The 20,180-nt window shown below is 33.7% G+C and overlaps 5 protein-coding genes across 9 annotated transcripts; 2 read left to right on the top strand and 3 right to left on the bottom strand.

Annotated features, from left to right (window-relative positions):
• Nucleotides 1–81: 81 nt before the first annotated feature.
• Nucleotides 82–3,633, bottom strand: LOC115719022 (protein DEHYDRATION-INDUCED 19 homolog 3). 2 transcript variants are annotated; one of them, XM_030647894.2, is made up of 6 exons: nt 3,222–3,631; nt 2,358–2,597; nt 1,801–1,943; nt 1,465–1,542; nt 705–964; nt 82–473 (listed from the first exon to the last, which is right to left on the bottom strand). In XM_030647894.2, exons 2-6 carry the CDS (start codon nt 2,431–2,433, stop codon nt 359–361), a joined length of 672 nt encoding a protein of 223 aa, XP_030503754.2. In that variant the 5' UTR covers nt 2,434–2,597; nt 3,222–3,631; the 3' UTR covers nt 82–358. The 2 variants fall into 2 exon arrangements, with proteins under 2 accessions (XP_030503754.2, XP_060964875.1); XM_061108892.1 differs by lacking the exon at nt 1,465–1,542 and having other exon boundaries at nt 705–958; nt 3,222–3,633.
• Nucleotides 3,634–5,961: 2,328 nt separating this feature from the next.
• LOC115719647 (syntaxin-43) lies at nt 5,962–9,944 on the top strand. 2 transcript variants are annotated; one of them, XM_030648764.2, is made up of 8 exons: nt 5,962–6,478; nt 7,489–7,765; nt 8,422–8,511; nt 8,756–8,830; nt 8,956–9,033; nt 9,117–9,182; nt 9,277–9,357; nt 9,481–9,944. In XM_030648764.2, exons 1-8 carry the CDS (start codon nt 6,285–6,287, stop codon nt 9,586–9,588), a joined length of 969 nt encoding a protein of 322 aa, XP_030504624.1. In that variant the 5' UTR covers nt 5,962–6,284; the 3' UTR covers nt 9,589–9,944. The 2 variants fall into 2 exon arrangements, with proteins under 2 accessions (XP_030504624.1, XP_030504625.1); XM_030648765.2 differs by having other exon boundaries at nt 6,025–6,478; nt 7,492–7,765.
• Nucleotides 9,945–10,133: 189 nt separating this feature from the next.
• LOC133034574 (uncharacterized) lies at nt 10,134–10,993 on the bottom strand. Its single transcript, XM_061109681.1, has 2 exons — nt 10,786–10,993; nt 10,134–10,699 (listed from the first exon to the last, which is right to left on the bottom strand). The coding sequence occupies exons 1-2, from the start codon at nt 10,991–10,993 to the stop codon at nt 10,134–10,136; spliced, it is 774 nt and encodes a 257-aa protein (XP_060965664.1).
• Nucleotides 10,994–12,437: 1,444 nt separating this feature from the next.
• On the top strand, nt 12,438–17,522 carry LOC115720738 (putative pentatricopeptide repeat-containing protein At4g17915). Of its 3 annotated transcripts, none has more exons than XM_030649910.2 (5): nt 12,438–12,663; nt 13,139–14,597; nt 15,200–15,346; nt 16,662–16,715; nt 16,850–17,522. In XM_030649910.2, exon 2 carries the CDS (start codon nt 13,169–13,171, stop codon nt 14,567–14,569), a length of 1,401 nt encoding a protein of 466 aa, XP_030505770.2. In that variant the 5' UTR covers nt 12,438–12,663; nt 13,139–13,168; the 3' UTR covers nt 14,570–14,597; nt 15,200–15,346; nt 16,662–16,715; nt 16,850–17,522. The 3 variants fall into 3 exon arrangements, with proteins under 3 accessions (XP_030505770.2, XP_060964874.1, XP_030505769.2); XM_061108891.1 differs by having other exon boundaries at nt 16,835–17,522; XM_030649909.2 differs by having other exon boundaries at nt 13,139–15,346.
• Nucleotides 17,523–17,871: 349 nt separating this feature from the next.
• Nucleotides 17,872–20,178, bottom strand: LOC115721096 (cytochrome c oxidase subunit 5C-2). The gene is made up of 2 exons (XM_030650343.2): nt 20,025–20,178; nt 17,872–18,275 (listed from the first exon to the last, which is right to left on the bottom strand). Exon 2 carries the CDS (start codon nt 18,263–18,265, stop codon nt 18,071–18,073), a length of 195 nt encoding a protein of 64 aa, XP_030506203.1. The 5' UTR covers nt 18,266–18,275; nt 20,025–20,178; the 3' UTR covers nt 17,872–18,070.
• Between the last annotated feature and the right edge of the window lie 2 nt (nt 20,179–20,180).

The raw sequence follows: 20,180 nt of genomic DNA, 5'->3' as shown, positions 1-20,180 counted from the left end.
GATTCTATTGATTCTTCTTTTATTACATGTGAAAAAACTCATTGTAAATATATAAAAAAAAAATGATGAAATTGCTATCTCTGGAAGGAAATTATTTTTCTTCTTTTACTTAACAATAAGCTGGAAATAATACATAATACCTGGAGTTTGTTAAACTAAAGTTCAGAAGGCACATAAATTACACTCATCCCTACAACTTATTCCACTCTCTTGTTTTTTTTTTCTTTTCTTTTTCCCCTTTAAAATATATAATAATAATATATATATGTAATATATATAACGTGACATACACACTACAAGCATATCATAGGTTTGCAGTGTAAGTTGGCTGTGAGGGTTTTCATTCCAGTGCTGAAATTCATAAGCCATCGTCAAGAATGGTGGACAACAACATCCCTTGAACAAACTGACATCTTTTTGCCTTCTCTTCCTTATCCTTAACCGAGAGAGGAGGAGCCGCCGGCTGCACCTTTCTGTCACCCGAAAAAAAAAAAACAAATGAATTAGACCCAGTTACAACAATTAAAACAGGAGTTAAAAGATCACAATAATAATTAGAGAAGGGCAGTGTTTTTTCTTATACTGGCTTGATTTTCTGCAATGCAATATGAAAGAAAGGAACTGACTTACTGAGACCCATCATCAACAACTTGAATTTTCAATGATAATAAATAAACTTAAAGACAATGACTTAATTAACATACCTTTCTGATACATTCTCAGTAGAACTTTTCTTCGCTGAGCTTGTTTCAGCTAAAAAGGGAGGTTGAACACTGCCGAAATCATCAGCCATGGGCAAGATAAATGACGATAACAATGGATCAGGTGCAGCATTGGATGATGACACTAAACAAGATGAGCCCCCAAAAAGAGATTGTAAATTTCCTTCCCGAAGCTCTTTCCTCAACAAAGATAGCGTTGTTGAATGAGATCCCCCTTTTCTCGTCTTCCTCTTGTGCTGCATGTAAGTACTGGTTAAGGAATTCAAAGTACTATAACACAATCGTACACAAAGATAAAAAGGCCATTGGACAAAATTAACTGTTTGTTTGGTTAGCCGACTAGGAAGCAAGTTTTAAATGGTAGAGAAGAAATACACTTTAAGGGGGCAAAGAAACAGATGCTTATTAAGCTATAACTAACAGGATGTAAAAGCATCACTAGGTAGGCAAGTTAAAAGAATCTATAACTAAAAGAAAGTGAATGGTAAAGATAGAGTGAAGAAGAGGGAAAGAAAAGAGTAATAAAGAATAGTATCACTACTTTTCAGAATGCTGGGGAAAAATCTTATATCACAAATTTCCAGAGCTAAAGTCTAGTTACACATATTTGTTACTCCATATGGTACTATCAAGATTCAAGAAACTGAAGATAGATTTTAAAGGCAATTTTAATATCATTATGTTAAAAATTAAGAAAAACAAACTTGTGAGTAACAAACAAAAAGTTATAAGAAAAGGATATCTTAAAAATGTTTCCATGTTGTAGCGTTATGTGCGCTACCATGTCTACCCCAACCCTCATAGCACAAACCGGACATACCTGCAGACAAACCAGCATTAAATCATGTAACACTAACAGAAAGTTTCCATGAGCATGTTGTTAAGATTTCGGGAGCTCCATCAAAGAAGATAGGATAAACTTGTTCTCAAAGTTGACTTAGGGCTATTGTAAAGCACCATTTATTAACCAATCAAAAAATATATAAAGTAACCAGAAATCTCATAATAATGACCAAAATGAAACATTTTCTTGCAGCACAATAAAATAGACAACTAGAGACGTGAAAAAGAGCCATACCCCATTCTTTGCCTCAACTGGATGCTCTTCATCAATATGGCAACATAATCCAACAATATCAAAATAATCTGAGCAGAAGGGGCATGGAAACTCCTCCCTTATGTCATCATCCCCATCAATTTCTTCAAACCCCATGAACATATCTGTAACCAGCGAATTAATCTCAATTGGTGGAAATTCTAAAAAATCTGTTAACACCCAAGAAGCCCAACACAGATAAACTCATAAACATTAACAAAGAAACTCAGTAAATAAGAAATTTAAGAATTTAAGACTCATTATGGGGGAAAAAAAAAAAGCAATCCCAAATTGGACATGAAATCAAAACAAATTTTTGAGATATCAAATGGAATCTTGACATCCACTTATTAATTGCGATTATTACAAAGCAAAACCAACTTCGGAAAAGGAAAGAGATCCTTTAATCCAAAACAACTAGCATTAACCTAGTGAACAAGTTCCATTACATCAACCCATGACATGGATCTTTTTTTTTCTCAGCGCTTCCAAACACAAAGCAATTGTTGACAGAGAAAAAAGGGGTTAATTGCACTAACCAGATCGTGATTGAAGTGCCGATTGATATTGCTTAGATGCAGAAGAAAGGCGGGCACTCCATGAATCACTGTCCATGATTAATTCTTGAAATGCAAACACGGATTTGGGGTCTTGTTCTTCTTTTTCTCTTTCGAAAGCACGAATCACGAATCACTAACCTCTGATCTCAGATTTACAAAACTTTACCAGCCAAGGACCAATGGTGACATTTTCTTCCTTTGGCGGGCCCTCTGTTCTTCCTTTAAACAAAAAACAAAAAAAAAATCTTATAAACAACACAGCAGCAACATTGAAATATAAAAGGATATTGACTTAAGACAATCCCACATAAGTAACAACAAAAAGCCTTAAGTCTTAACGCTACTCTATGGAGAAAAGAAAGTTATTTTTGTTTTGCAATTGATATCATGCTAATTTGAAACACTATCAGAGAAGTTTAACAACATAATGCAAGTAAATTCCTACCCCATCAACTGTTGGAGTGCAGCCAGATAAAGATACACACATAAATAAATACTCAAGATGCTTGATCATCAAAATACATCAACAACAATACTCTCACATAAAGATAAGGCAGCCTTTTAACTCACTCCAAAATCCCAAATACAAACAATGTATAGTCCAGAGCCTATTTCCAATATCAAAAACAAACAAAAACTAATCCAAGAAAATATATTTTAGCTAGGGAATTTACTACTTTCTAATAATTGGTATCATAAACTAGAAAAATCACTACTTAAGAAGAACCAACAAATAAAAACTAGATTCTGTGTTAAAAGAAAAAACATTCTTAAAAATCAAACAATAACATATCTGTAAGGAATTGCAAAAATAAACACTAAGAAAGAAAACACGACCAGCACCTGAACTCGTCGCCTTTCGGAGAGATCTGGCACCTGGTAGGCGGCGAAGATATCAAGAAAGAGAAAGAGAGAAAGAGATAGATCGTCAAGGGAGGCGATTCACTAGCTTGTGACCTCAGATTCAGAAACCCTACCAAACAATTGGGGATGAAGAAGAAGAAGACGACGACGAAGACCGCGAAGATGATGATGAAAAATACAGCTGTAAAGAGAGAAAGATGGAGGAGTAAGAGCAGCAGTAGCAGTAGGGGAGTGGAGTTGATTAGATTGGGGTAGGGCTAGGGCTAGGGTTTGAGCTTGAGGAGGAAGAAGAAGAGGGGTTAGCTAGCTCGAGATGATGAGGAAGACGATGACGATAATTGAGAAATTTACACCAAAAAAAAAAAATAAAAATGTGAAAGAGAAAAATTAAACAATTTCTCTCTCACTTCTATATATAAAAAATTAAATTAAATTAAATAAATTGTGTCTCAGTTATATATATATATAAAATAAAATAAAAATTAAAAATAGAAATAATAATTAATTTTAGTTTTTGGGGAAAATAAAAATACGAGTGTGTTGTGTTATTGGGATTGGGACCCACAAAATGAACAGTCAAGACAAACCCAACCCAACACAACCGAACCGACCCTTTAATTAATTAATAAAAATAAATAAATTGTTTTTTTTAATAAAAATAAATAAAATTATTTATTTATTATATAAAATGAAATGAGAATGAATGGTCCACCACCTCCCTTTATTTTTTAGTTTATTATTACATTTTATTACCAAATACCCTAAATTATTTCGGGTAAATACCATTTTAGACCTTGTGTTTTGGAAAAGTTACCAATTGGACCCTATGTTTTGTTAAATGACAAAATGGACCCTGTATTTTCTAAAATAGTACAAATAAGACCCTGAATTGATTTTTAAAGTTTAATTATAATTCGATCTAAAAGTGCTATGACAAAACTGTTTATATTTTTTGTATCTGTTCGTATTAGAAATTATCTTCAAGTTGGTTGTATTAAAAAAAAAGTTATCTAAAATTAAGCTCAGGGTCCTATTTTTACCATTTTAGAAAATATAGGGTCTATTTTGTCATTTAACAAAACACAGGGTCCAATCTGTAACTTTTGCAAAACACAGGGTCCAAAATGGTATTTACCCAATTATTTCTAAGTGTTTGCAATGTTTATTTTACTTCCATTTTTTTTTTTTCATTTGAAGTAGATTTTTTTTTTAATTAAAACTTCAACTTTTATTAAATTGAAAAATTAGCCATCGAAATGGCAGAAAGAAATGATAACTAACTCAGGAGACAAAGAATTTTCTTGAATATTACTTGTGAAGAAGTACGAAATTGATAACATGAGCAACTTTGTTTACGTATCATTTAACAAAACATATAAGAACAAAAGATAAATGTTTAAGCAAAATTTTGCAATAAGAAACAATAAAACTAAATTCAGAAGGAGTGAAAAGAGAACTCGAAATGGCTTGAAATACATTTTACTTTTGCTCTTAACAAAATCAGTGTTTGTTTATTGGACCACATCTAATATTTTTAGGCTTATTTAAATCTGATCTAATTATATATTAAATGTTAGATTTTATCACCTGATCCGATCTAATTAATTTTAGTTATTCAATCGATCCAACATCTATTAAATGTTGGATTGAATCGGTTATATCTATTGAATGTATTTTGTATTTATTTATTAGTTTAGTTTTATCCAATATTTTAGACTTAGTATTTTTCGGATCGAATCGGATCTATCAAATATTTTAGGTCAAGTATGTATTGGATTGAATTGGATGAATCCAATCCAAGAAAAAACTAGTACAATTTTAATGTTAATTTTTATACATACATATATATATTTTACGTATAACAATATAAAATTTTAATTACTCGTCAAAACTAAATGAAAATACTAATTAGTTCGATTGAATGTTAGATGTATTAGATTTTCAGATTAACATATGAAAAATAATTAAATAAAACTAAATTAAAAAATTTTAAAATATTTTATTTTCAAATTAATTGGTGTTGACGTGTTAACAGTATATACAATTATGTCATCATTTTGTTTATCACATGTGTGATAAAAACTTGATAAAAAGACTACTTTAAAACAGTGAACAATTCAGCGAGTTCTCAAGTAAAAAATATAAATAACCTTTAATATATGTCATATAAATAGTTTTTTTAAAATAATATTTTACTATTAAAAAATATTTTTTTAAATAATTTACATCATAAATACTTAATTTAATTATTGATTACAAATAGATACTTAAGTTTAATTTTTTGACCGTAATACTAATAGTACCTAAGTTACAATTCTGAAATTTCTGTAGGTACTTAAATATTAAGTGTTAAATGGGCACGTGACAGTCTTTGATTAGTCTAGGCCATTGAATTTCTATTATTTATTTAAAAATTGATTTAAATATATCAATAAGAAAATGATACACGAATAATGACTTGACACTTATAGGCTAGATACTTACAGAAATTTAAAAAATATAACTTAAATATTATTATTGTAAAGAATTAAACATAAATATTTATCCCCAATCGAAAACTAAACTTAAAAGTTTTTATTTTCTTTGAATTTAGCCTATTGTAATACAAAAATTAGAAACAAAGTCATACATATTTATAGCTATTTATGAATTTATCCTTTGTTTTTTGTTTTTTTTTTTGTATATTTCTCATCAATGGTATTTAAATGAGACCCACATAAAGATCAAATTTACAAATTGACCCCAATTTCATTAATGTTTACATCATTTGCAAGAGAGAGACCCAACTAACTTTTCAATTTAATCCTCCAAATAAATTTCAGAAAATTCTCCCAATTTTTCTATCTCAAACATTTCCAACTTCGCCGAGAACGTGAAATTCTCCGATCTCCGGCGACTGTTTACGTGAAGTGTTCTTCACTCACTTTCTCTCCTTACCTTGATCGATCATGGAGAAACTTGAATCAAGATTATCTTATTTGTCCGATCCATAGCTTTTTGTTATTGTTTTTGGACCTTGAATCTGCAAATCCAAGTAAATCCATGGCGTCGAGGAACCGGACTTTGCTTTTCAGGAAGTATAGGGATGCTTTGAAGAGCGTTAGAGCACCAACAAGCTTATCGGCTTCTACGAGCTCTGGCGGTGGCGGACCGGTGATTGAGTTGGCCAATACGTCGCTTTTGAATCCGAATCGGTCTTATGCACCTCTCAGTACTGAAGATCCGGGTAATTCAAGGTGTCGTCTTCTTTCAATTTTTTAGTTTCTGTCAAATTTCGTGGAAGATTTGTTTCAAAAATTTATATTGAAGATATGAAATGTAATGCTAGTAATTCATTTTGTTTGGCTAACGATGAGGACATTTGAGAAAATTAGAGGGAAAAAAACCTGACTTTGTGGAATTAAATGGTGCAAAAAGTTTTTAAGCTGAGTTATGCTTCATAATGCAATTTAGTTTAGTTGTTTATGAGTATGCATAATGCCAATTCAAAGCCATTGAACATTAAAAAATAACTCCACATCCAAGTATGTTTGGATTTCCTGAAGAATCAAAATGTATGGAGTTATTTGTTAGAAATAAGTATTCCATGAGAATAAAGGCAATGAGAAGGAAGATTACATTATGTTTCTCTTCCCAATCTCACCAAGTAGAGACTCTTCAAAACTTTTTTTTTATAAGCTCACCGAGATTTCTGGTTTTTTTTTTTGGGGTATAATAGTGCTTCATATTTTGGTAAAGTCTGTTGTTTGCACTTGTTTTCCTTTCAAGATTGTAGAACATGTGATAATTAGATGTTGGGAACTTAGGAATGGTGCAAGAAATTCCGGTCCTTGAAAGGGTCTCAATGATCATTCAGACGATTCAATTTTTTTGTCCACATGTTCAATGGCAGCCGCTGGGACATCTCATTTGGAACTTTGTTCTTTAGTGGTGATATGTCATTTTGATTCCTATATGAAAGATGTTATCTATTGAATAACATCCAAATAGCCTGTATTTGGGACAATCCTTTTGATTTCAAGTTGATTGTAACTTCTACAAACCCTTTCTGCATCAGTCTATTCAGGTGCCAGATGTTCATCTGGAGGATGGTGCCTGAACTTGGATGATGATATCTTATTATCAGGACATATCAATACTCTTCTCTATAAGAATGAACTGGAATGTTGAAATGTACAATTGCTATTATAGATTACTTCAAGTTAGGAAATTCCTTTGATGGGGACTAGTGTTTTTATTAATGCAGTAGGGGTGCGCTTACTGTTGGTCTACCTCCAGCTTGGGTAGATGTATCTGAAGATATATCAGTAAATGTGCAGCGCGCACGTGTGAAAATGGTCGAACTGACAAAAGCCCATGCAAAGGCCTTAATGCCTTCTTTTGGGGATGGTAAAGAAGATCAACGTTTGATTGAAGCGCTTACACAAGAGATAACTGGTTTGATAAGGAAATCAGAGAAGAGACTACAAAGACTTTCTGCGGCTGGGCCATCTGAAGATTCAAATGTTAGAAAAAATGTGCAGGTATAACTTTGTTTCAAGCATTCAAGCAATTATATTTAATTAAACTTAGTTTTGGCAGAACAATATTAATTTTTCTTTGGCTCAATTTCATAGTTTGTGGGGTTTTAATTTTTCACGTATACCTGCTTTATTGTAAATTGTTTCGGACCCTGAAGTAGATGTCACCAGTAGTTTGTATGGTTCATAGTTTTTGTTTTCCTGTCATAGTTATTTCAGTTGAGTTATTTATTTATAAGAAACAATCAATTGAGTTATTTAGGGTCAACATGTCTAATTTTACAAGTAATAAAATTGTGGGCGCTTTAGGTAATAGATATTTATTGAATCTTTAACATGCTAGTAGTCTATAAGGACTTGTAGCCATATTTATATCATCAAGAAAAAACTATTATTAAATTAAAAGTTACACATAATGTCTGGAGCTTGCTGAAAAAATTTGGCTCCATTCCAGGGGTGGTTGCATCATTCTTCATTCTTTTGCATATTTGCAAACATAGTTTCATTATCATTTCCTGTCTCAACAGTGGAGAGAATTTAGGATGTTGCACTTTGGTAAACTGTCTATGGAAACACAATAAAGTCTAAATATTATCCAAAATTAAGAGAATATTCTGATGAATATGAACTCTGGTTATGTTTGCATGTTTTTGCTGCAGCGCTCTCTTGCTACCGACCTGCAGAACCTATCGGTGGAGCTTAGGAAGAAACAGTCCGCTTATTTGAAGCGCCTCAGGCTGCAAAAAGAGGTTAGTGGAGAATACTTATATTCATCAATTTATTTTCTTATGTAGGTAGGAGCTATGGTTTAACTTGCATTGACCGAGATCATTAAATCTTATGCAAGTTTATGTATGTTTTCAGTATGTAATTGTTTTTCAATGTGCATGTTCCTGCATCTAGTATCTAGTGAATATATCCCGTTTTGTTAAGACATGAATTGTATATTACTTATAAAGCTCAAAAAATATTCTTGCAATTGGTTTGATGCAGGGTGATGGAGTTGATATAGAGATGAATCTAAATGGAAGTAGATCTAGAGTAGAAGATGACGATTTGGATGACATGGTATGCTGAAAATTTCTTTATATTGTTTTTAGATCTCATTAACCTTTTCAAATATAAGACCAAATTCCTTCGATTTGAGACTTTGAGTTGAAAGCTAAAATTAGTATAACAATTATTTTCAACAGATGTTCAATGAGCATCAACTTGCAAAGCTTAAAAAGAGCGAGGCATTCTCAGTAGAAAGAGAGCGAGAGATCCAACAGGCAAGCGATCATTTCTGCAATACGTGTTCTCTCATCAGTAATGCTTTGTTTTTATTTAATTTCTCATGTTTACTTCGGTGCAGGTGGTGGGATCTGTAAATGAGCTTGCTCAGATTATGAAGGATCTTTCGGTACTTGTGATAGACCAGGTTAGATACGCTACTATCAACCTTGAGAAAACATAGCATGCTACATTCAAACCGAAAATCCTTTGTCACTAATCGAATTTCTTTCCACAAACAGGGTACCATTGTTGATAGGATAGACTACAATATTCAGAATGTTGCAACAACAGTCGAGGAGGGCCTCAAGCAACTACAAAAGGTCTTTTTTTGTCATCCCCACCCGCCATATACGATTTTACTTCAGCTTAAATTTATGTCGAACCTCTCTGAGTCTTTCTAATTTTCCTGCAATATTATTTTGTGAAACTATTGGGATTTACAGGCTGAGAGAACACAAAAACAAGGAGGGATGGTAATGTGTGCTTCGGTTCTCGTCATCATGTGTTTCGTCATGTTGGCCCTTTTAATAATCAAGGAAATAATCTTGTGATCGGTCTTGAGAGCTCTTTCCAGCATTTGGATACCAACTAATTCTTGTAACCCCTCCTCCCCAGCAGGCCCAGATGAGAGATTTATACACATACAAAATTGGTTTTGTTGTTCCCGGCAGAGAATGAAGTTTCGAGTTTCGAGTTTCGAGAGAATTATTAGCCAAGAAACCAATTGTTGATTTTGTTTCTGCCAGGATTTTGGTACTTTGGTTTCTTAGCAAACACATCACATGTGGTGTGATATGATACTTTTGTTGGTTTCATAGTTTGTAATCTCTATTGACTTTATTGTACAAAAAAAGAAACAGTGGCTCTTTTATTCAATCAAATTTAAAAACATAAAATGTCCCAACAACGTTTTAGTGGCTCTTTTATTATTATTATTATTATTATCATTTTTTTTGGGTGTGTTTGGGGACTTTAGTGGCTTAATATATAATTAGAGTACTCAACAACTTGTATAAAATAGAAAAAGTTTAAAAGATTTAAAAAATGGTATTTTTTTTTGAATGGAAATTCATCTTTTATTAGATAACCATATCAGTCACCAAAACAGGTAACAAAACAGTTGGAATAGAATCCAAACTGAAATTAATTTACAATCAGGAAACGATACAAAGGCTCGAGCGAACTCATGAGCTACCGTATTTACTGATCGACGAATAAAATAAATAGAAACATTTTTAAGTTCAATAAGTAAAGCCTTACAATCATTTACCACTTGACCAAAAGTGGAAATCATAACAATTGAACTTCTTAAGGGTTGAACAACAGACAAGCAGTCCGTTTCGATTACCACTTGCTGCAGTCGACTGGTTTTTATCCAGCTCAAAACCTCCCGAATTCCGACAGCTTCAGCCAATTCTGGTGTAGCTTGAACATTGAACAATCTTGTATGGCCACTGATAAGAACTCCCCTAGTGTCCCTGGCAGCCCAACCAATTCCAAACTGTCGGGTTGTTTCAAAAATCGCTGCGTCAACGTTTACCTTAATAGTATTCTCCGTTGGAGGCACCCAATGCTCGGCTCCGTCCCCATTGATCAAACCAGTGGACAGCAGCTCTAAACCAGAGGAATGAGCATTTTTCCATTGTGAAAGGTAACCTTTTGCTGACGAAACAATAAAATCCACAGTCTTGGATTTATTTTGCCACACTCGATCGTTTCTTGCGTTCCAGATTGCCCAAGCAGTTCACGGTTCTCCTTGTCTAACATCTGAAAGTTGCTGATGCACCAGTCGAAAAAACTGTGATGTTGCTGCAGAACCGAGTGAATACCGACACTGTCCCAGCAATCCTTAGCAATTTGACAGGTCACTAAAGCATGGGAGATCGATTCTTCTTCAACAGAACACACAAGGTAGAGAGAATGAGGGACTGCGTGTTTGATTCGAAGTTGCACCATAGTGGGGAGACAGTTTGTGCATGCCCTCCACACTAAATGAAAAAAAAAATGGTATTAAAAACACGTTACATTATATATTTTATTTTTTTAAAAAAATATATTATTTATATTCTATATATATATATATAGAATATTATTAATTGTTCTAAATGTAATTTATTAATTATTTTGATTATATGCGATTCAAACTGTGCATATTATAAAAATTGCCATTGGAGAAGTAGCCAAGCGAACGAACTCCCTATCCTGGTTCATCACCGCCGCCCTAAGACCAATTTTCCAGTCTTGTTCTTGAATATCGACACATCTCCAAATAAATTGAGATCTTCCAACACCAAATCAGTGTTTGATTCTCCATGAGAAGAACAACTCGCACGTGGAGAACTTGGAACCACATCCAAAGACAAAGGAATCTGAGCATCTTAGTACCTCGAACGAAAACTCAAAGACCATTAGCTAACCATAGGACCCGAGAGCAACTTATGGTCATGGATAAAAGTGTTTCGTCTATGCCAAACTTTTGACATTACGTCTATGCCAAACTTCTGACATTACTAAACTATACTTTTGAATTTTTCAGATCGTTAAAAGTTCTCTTTAAATTTTGAGATTATTGGATTGAAAGACTTTCGTTCACTTTTACTAACGAACGTCTATTGCCGATGAAAGTTCGAAAACACAATTTGATTTCTCAAATTTAGGGGACACAATTTAGTACATAATTGTCACGTTAAGCGTCCTTTATTAAAGTTGAACAAAATTTACCAAAAATTTTCAAACCCAACAATCTTAATAATTTGGTTTTTTTTAACATATTGAAAAGTTCGGGACACTAATTTAGTACATAACAAAGTTATGAGAAAATTGAAAACTTAGTATATGTGGCGCCATTAATTAGGGTTGTTCATTAAATGCTAAAACTGTCCGCACCACTAAAAAAATGCGGTTTAAAATTCTTTGCGGTGCGATCGCGGTTTGAATTTTTTTTAAATTGCGCAGTGCGGTGCGGTTTGCGTTTTTAAATTGTTAATATACGATTCAAACTGCACATATTATAAAAATACTAATTTTTATATTTATTTAGGTCTATATGTGAAGGCCAGCTCAAAGCCTTAGCCCACTAATTATGTATTGTTGAAACTTGAAATTTTTTTTCATATTTATTTTTAAGCCTTATAGTATTTTTGACAACTGTTGCTCGTCAAGTTTTGTTGTATTTGTGATAATTTAATTATTTGGTGATAGTCTAAACTGCAGAAACCGCACAATACTATTTTTTTTGCGATACGGTATTTGCGGTTTTTTAGTTTCGCAATGCGGGTGTGGTTTGGAAAATTCAAAAAACTGCACGTGCGGATTGATTTCAAAAAATAGTAAAAAACCGAACCACCAGCTCTGCGTACACCCCCACAACATTGATTGTTTTGGGATTTATTAACTTTTTTTTTTCTTCCAAAAACCTTCATAAGGACTTCTCTCTCTGTCTCTAGACCCTCCCTACAGTCTCTCTCAGCTCCAACCCCAGCCTCCGACAGCTCCCACACAAGACCCAACGCCGACGACGGCGACAGGCGGGGCAACAAAGCTTAGACCTAAGGAGTAGCAAGGAATCTCTCGGTGACGCCTCCAAGCTCCATTGTCTCGCTCTGTACAGCCTTCGTTTTGCTACTGTAAGTCTCTTATTCTCTGTCTCATTCAATTTTTAAACTTTTTTCTGGGTATTTTTAAAAAGATTTGCGTATTTTAGAATCTGTAATTTTATGTGATAATGTTGTGATAATAGAAGTGTAGAATCAAATCTTTAGAAATCAATATTAAGGCTATGTTTGAATGTGATATTTTGGCGAGGAAAAAAAAATGAAAAAAATTAATTTCTGATGTTTGGTACTGAAAATTTTGTTGAATTAAGTATTTCTCTATGCAATTTTTCTTTGATACCAAACACTAAAATTTATTTTTCTTGATTTTCCACTTGTTATTTCCCTACATTTTTCTTTCCCATTATACATGGTCATAAATATTACAAACAACAGCTTTGAACAATTAGGTGTTATTGTATTTGTGAATTTGTTGTAAATGGAGGTAGCATATATATTAAGTCTATGAGTATATTATATAAAGAGAATGGAATTTGATGTGATGCAGGTTCATGCTTCTTGGAAGCCATTGTAGCTTATGCTTATAATGGTTGGAAGGTTATCAACTAGGTTAATGAATATTTGTGTAGCCTCATGTTGTAAAGCCCGAAACTTGGCAAAAGCTGAAGCAGTTATTGTTGATGGTATAAGATTAGGCATACTTCCCAGTGTGATCACTTACAATACATTGGTTGATGCATATTGTCGGTTTGTTGGACTGGATGTAGCTTATTCTATTCTTGAAAGAATGAAAGAAGCTGGGATAAAGGCAGATGTTGTTACTTACAATTCTTTGATTGCTGGGGCCACCAGGCGGCGCTTATTATCACAAGTTCTAGATCTGTTTGATGAAATGATTGAAGCGAACATTACTCCGGATTTATGGAGTTACAATACACTGATGCATTGTTTCTTTTGTTTAGGGAAACCTGATGAAGCCAATAATATTTTTCGGGATATCATACTCAGTGATTTTTCTCCCTGCTCAACTACATTCAATATCATGCTTCATGGTCTTTGTAAAAATGGTTATATCAACAATGCCATTATGTTATTTAGGAGTTTACAGCGTCAGGGATTTATCCCTGAGATAGTGACGTATAATATTATTATCAATGGACTTTGCAAGCGTGGCAGATTGAGGGCAGCGAGGAAAATGCTCCAGGAGCTTGGAGAATCTTGTTTAGAGCCAAATGCCATCACCTACACTACAGTTATGAAAAGTTGTTTTAGGTCGAGGAAGTATGAAGAAGGGCTTGAGATCATGTCGATAATGAGGAGCAAAGGTTACACCTTTGATGGCTTTTCATATTGTACAGTTATTGGGGCTTTAGTTAAAACTGGCAGGATGGATGAGGCAAACTTTTACATGGAAGAGATGTTAGCACATGGCATTGAACTTGATCTAGTGTCATACAACACATTGATTAACTGGTATTGTAAAGAAGGTGAAATGGAAGCAGCCTATAAGCTATTGGATGAGGTAGAGAAAGGTGGTTTTGAATGCGATCAGTATACACACACAATTATAATTAATGGATTGTGCAAGGCTGGTAATATTGATGGTGCCTTAAGACACTTACATTATATGGACATGATGGGATTTACTATAAATTTGGTTGCTTTCAACTGCTTGCTTGATGGAATGTGTAAATCCGGTCAGATTGATCGTGCATTGAGGGTGTTTGAGACAATGGAGATCAAGGATTCGTTTACCTATACCATCTTAGTGTGCAATCTTTGCAGGGCAAGAAGATATCAGAGTGCATCTAAGCTCTTGCTATCTTGTGTAAGAAGTGGCATGAGAATACTCAAGTCCGCTCAACGGGCTGTTCTCGATGGCCTACGTAGTACGGGGCTTACAAATGAAGCAAAAAAGCTTCAGTCCAAAGTGCGATTGGCTCGGATGTACAATAGTGACTTGGGTGTGAGGTCCTAAGACATGCTACCATTCTAGGGCCTACAAGGTACAAATTTATTTATTATGAAGAACTCTCTTGGTGGGAACGAGTTGTTAGTCAGTGGTACCATGAAGAGGAATTTTGTTTCAAACTCAAGTAGTTTTGCGCTAATATAATTGTACCAAGACACAAAGTAGTAGTAAGCACTACTGCTGAAACTGCATTAATAAAATGTGCCTAATTACATGTTCCAGCATGTACGCTACTCATCTGAATGCTGCTATTGAGTGCATGTGGCCGAAAGGTCAAATTATGTGACATTGGAATACAAAATTCGGATCCTTCATTCCCAGGTCAATTGGACTATGTTATGATGGATGGTGACTGATAACTTCTATTAAGTTCAATTGTTCTTGGGGAATTTCTTTGGCGGGGCTGTGTAAAAAGTTCCCACCGGTGGGGCTGTTTTAGTTACATCTTATTGGTTGGTGGATGTACGGATTAGTAAAGAAACCGGGCATACAGTGATATTGGTTGCTTCAAGTGTTCTTTTATGTGTTTCTGTTCAATATTAAATTAGTTTTTGAAATACATTTATTTATTTATTTATTCTGTAAAAGAGAGAAAGAAAGAAAATGAGACATCCAAGGAAAATGATTTTGCTTCAGGAGAGGGGGAGAATCGATTTGAGAGGACCAGGGAAACGATTTTGCTTCTGAAGAGGGGGAAAATCAGTTTAATTTCTATGGAACCCGAAACTAGTGGTTGGCCAAACAAATTCGTACCTAGACGTTTCTTCGTAAAGATTCTTTGAGGTACGTCCCTACCACACCATTAGATCAGTTAACTTCTATAAAGAATTCATGATTATTGAAAGATCATTCTTGGCACTTAGTTTGAGCTATTGTGACTATTGTGGTATACTTTTCATTGTATGTTCCATGATATTCAATGAAGTCCATGATATAGCTTCCTCCCCAAAAAAGAACCACTAGATACAGTTAAATAATTAATCATAGCTACAATATATATATATATATATATTTAATCCTCTCTCTCTCTGAGTTGGTTACTGTTGTTTTATATCCATATACTGATATATGTTATGAAAATTTCTTTGTTTGAGTCGATTTCCAAAGTGAATTCAGAGGATTTTGATAAATAACAGGTTTTATGAGTTTGAAAGTTTTAAGTATTTGTATTCTTAAGTTTCTATTGTTTTTTTTGGCCTCTAAAACAGCAGGAATCTAACCCTTTGTATCTAGTTAAACACATTAGCTTTGTTAGAAAACAGAAACAATAAAAAAAACATAGGTAAATATAGTGTGAAAAGGCTTGATAGCAGCTATAGTTAAGCTTGAGAGTTCTTTAGCATAAAATATTATTTATGTGATATTTGCACTTTAGTAACATTCAGTAACAACCTTTCTTGCACTTTATGTAATATTTGCATTATTTATAAATTTGGGAGGAGGTCAAGTTTGGCCTTTGTCTCTTTTTCAAGGAAAAAGAAAAGTGACAACCTTTCCAAGTTGTAAGCTTGTATAAGAATAAGATGGATGTTTTTCCTGCTGCATCAAGTCCCACCATTAAAATTCTCATTTTTTTTATTTGCACGAGCCGAGAAATCATCAAACTCATCTTTCTTGTCAAGTAAAAAAAAATAAAAAACCCATCTTTGAATTTGGTTCAACAAAAGGCACAGATTGAAACAAGACCAAATCTTCTATATAAGAATGATGAAGATAAATAAATGGTAAGCCTTTCGACCTTGTTATTTGACCGAGGAAGCAATGTAGTAGAGTCTTACTCTTCTTTTTTTCCTTTCTTTCTAATGTGTATTATATGATAAGTTTAGATTAGAACAATGTTCTTTTAAGGCATAAACATGCATGTTAATAGAATTCATATTAAAAGTTAGAAAAGAATAAAAGATTCAAAAGACAATATCCTTTTGTTCTACTTTATGTGTTCATTTTCATCTGTAATAAACTTATTGATATACTACAAATTCAAAACCAAAACTTTATGATAATATTACATAATGGTCACTAGAAAACTCACTAAGAAGTTTGGAAAAAAATACAAGGAGAGCTATTAGAATCACTGTTGTGCTGTCTTATTTTTCAGAAAAGGCATCTTTGGCAGACTGAATTGAACTGCAGCAGCAGCACAAGATACAAGGTATCCTTCATTAGTTCTCGGTTTTCACTTTTCACAAGTGCCTGTTATAGAACTCACGACCTTTTTATTTTCTTTGTTCAAAACATCCAACACAGCTATGGATTTTTAATTGAGAACAGTTTGGTCTTTTACAGGAAGTTGAGGAACGGGATATGATTTCTCTCCCAAAACACAAGCTGAAAGCTTATCCTAAGACAAAATGGAGTTTGGCCTGCTAAAAAGATTCGAATGCTTGTTCAACATTTTCTGAATAAAGCGTTTAATGCGTTTTGGAATTCTTGTGATGTTCACTGCTTCTAATGTCCCTCATTTAGTAGGGATGGTTTCAGTTCTGATCTGACTTTTAACCATTCGAATGGGATTTACTTCAAGCCTTATGTTATTCAACGTTTAAAGCAACAACGAACAGACACTCTCTTCCTCCCCCGACGAGAGACTTTAGATAAGACTTCTCCCGAATTTCATGAATGAAGCTTAGAAGGACCAGTAGCCGAATGACTAAATTTATCGGTATGCAGGGTTACAAATCAAAAGCTCGCTCGTCCCCAAATTTTTACAGGACCGATCGTAGCAAGATAACCTTTTCAGACTTGCTACCGTGGGAAAGGGCCTGCTACATGTGTATAGTTTTTTCCTTTTAATAAAGCTCATTGGGAAAGAGAGCCATTTGTATAGTGCTCATTTTGACTATTCAAAAGGTCATTTTCTCTTCACATAAGTAAAATGGATCTTGTACTGGATATAACATGCATACCATTGATAAAGCTTGGTTTAGAATAATGAAAGTTTCTTAAGGGAATTACAGCATTTTTTCAAGGGCCAAATAAACAAGGATTTGAAAAACACCCTTTTTTCACTTTAAGAAATGGATGAAAAAATGAACCGATACACAATTGAAGAGAATTTCTTTTAATATTCTCTAGGTGCAATTCATGGATAAATGCTTATGCCAAAACTAGAATTTAACTTAATTCTCTGGATTGATCTTATGCCTTAGAAATTTATTTATTTTTTTTTAAAAAAAAAAAGTTCAGGAAAGCCAAAACAAACAACTAAACTTTATCATTAATCTATGTTCTAATGATTGTTTTCTCCTGCAGAAAACTAAAGAGCACATAAATTTGCAGTTCAAGCAATCCTCCCAAGAAACCACAAGGAAGCAAAGCAAAGTAAATTCACCAATTTGTATAAGATGTAATAATACATCAATTTATCCACAATTGAACATGGAAAATTTATTCTCCAAAAAATCCAACATCTAAGCTCATAGCAAGGTTCAAGAGCCAAATGCAAGAAAGGGTAAAATGATTACAAACAGTCAGATAAGAAAATCATAAGAGAGAAACAGCTAACATTTACTCTTCCTGCACCACAACACCGATCTCACCCTTCTCGAGCAAGTCATAAAAAGTCCTCACTTTTCTCTGCTCATTCCAGTGATGCATTTTCCAGAGGCTACCTGCAGCCAAAGCAAGAACCGATCCAATGCATAACTCCTTGACAACACTCGGTCCTTTCAGGACGGCATGAGCAACCTTGTGTCCAGCCATTTCAATGAATCTGCAGAAGAAACAACAGACGGCTTTGATTTTACTTTCTTCATTAAGTACATACAGACCAATATAATTCAACCAATAAACATGACTTACAGAGTAAAACCACCTAAAACTCAACACTAAATTTGACATTATTATCTTCATAAACATATAAGACACTTTTTCTCCCTCACAACCTCACAACAACAGGAGGCAATAGACCAACACAATCACAATCAAATTGCTATGTACAATGAGAATAAGGTACTGAGTACCAGGCTGCCAGCCACATTGGACACATACAAAGAAATTAATAGAAAAAGATTTACAAAGAATAAAAAAAGTGAATCATCTTCTGCCAATTTCACCATAAATAGGGGCTCACAAAACTTCTTTCATAATCATGTAAGTATACAAATGAAAGTAAAGAGCAAAAGGAAACTTCGGCCTTATTTTGTAGTAAGAATGTCTCACATTTGTAAACATGACCATTATCACATAAAATTCAAAAATGCAAGTCCCCGAAGAGGCTACAATACAAAGACGGCAGGACCTATGTGCAACCTGACTAGAGTTGCAGCATGAGAAAAGATATTGATTTCTAAAACTAAGTTACACTGCCTAACCCTACAATATTTAAAGAGCTATATCAATTGTTGTGGCTGTGCAATGTAGGTGGAGGAAAAACTCGAATTTCAAATCTTGTGGGAACAAATTACATGTCTACGCCTGCCCACAACAGAATATTGACTATAGCCAGTAAATTCCACAGACCTTGTAGAGTAAATAATAAAAAGTAAAAACTTCACAAACCAATCTGGGCATAAGTTCTCTACTTGAAACAGGATTTTCTAAATCGCTAAGCTAAATTCAGCAGTGACTTCCATTTGCCTATCTTCTTTCCTACTCTTATTTTCATTCCTTTTCTGATTCTGCATAACATTTTATGTCCACTATGAGCTAATTTGTAATCATCTCCAACATGAGAACCAAAAAAGAGAAGCTTTTAACAATATAAGAACCAACAGAGCACAATATAAAAAATGAATCAACAGGAGATCAGGCTTCAAACTTTCAGCATTGAATTAAATTGTCTTGTAGAGTTTTCTCAAAACAACAAAAAAAAGCAAATAGAAAACAATGGCTCTTGTATGATAGCAGTCTACATTTATATCTTAACACAAATTTAGACTAGGTTAAGGTTTGTTTAAAAAGTTGGTGAAGATAATGACACAACACCAAAGTGGAACTTGAAGACAATTCAATAAACAACTAACTACAAAATACTTGTTTTGTAGCATCATCATGATTTTACAGCCATCCATGTGTGCCTCCACATACTGTTCTTAATTATCCAACCAACCTTTTAATAACGAAAAAGTGTTGCTACACTTGAAAGAAATTAAACTAAATGCTAAAACCAAAATCAAAAGCAGATTTAACAGACAGATGACACAATTATTCATTTTGATACCTAAAGCAGGGGACTTTTCATCTCACAATAATTAATCATAAACATCTCAGCCACAAACCCAGATCCAACAAAGAAAAGAAAGAAATAATTCGAAATTTCAGCATAAATTAAATACATACATGAAAAGTGATTGAGGCATGTCTACCAACTTATATAAACAAACACAAACATCAATACCAAATTACAAAGCACAACATACGAAATCAAATAAAGAGAGATAATATTTTAGCACAATCAGAAAACCCAAAACGAAAATTAATAATGGAATAGCAAAATCAAGCAATAGAAATTGTATATTACCTGTTTCAGTTTTCGGAACAAATCGGGAGTGGCAAATGTCGAGAAACGAGACCTCAAACTTCGAATCCGGCGAGGTTTATAGAAATTCCACAATACCTCCATTAATCAGTGACACCATTAATAGCAAAATTTATATAAATAAGGAAAGTGAGTAAT

The sequence above is a fragment of the Cannabis sativa genome, chromosome 2, assembly GCF_029168945.1.
Source record: "Cannabis sativa cultivar Pink pepper isolate KNU-18-1 chromosome 2, ASM2916894v1, whole genome shotgun sequence".
Taxonomy (NCBI): Eukaryota; Viridiplantae; Streptophyta; class Magnoliopsida; order Rosales; family Cannabaceae; genus Cannabis; species Cannabis sativa.
The sequence above is the reverse complement of the archived record's forward strand: the minus strand, read 5'-3'. Positions and strand labels throughout refer to the sequence as shown.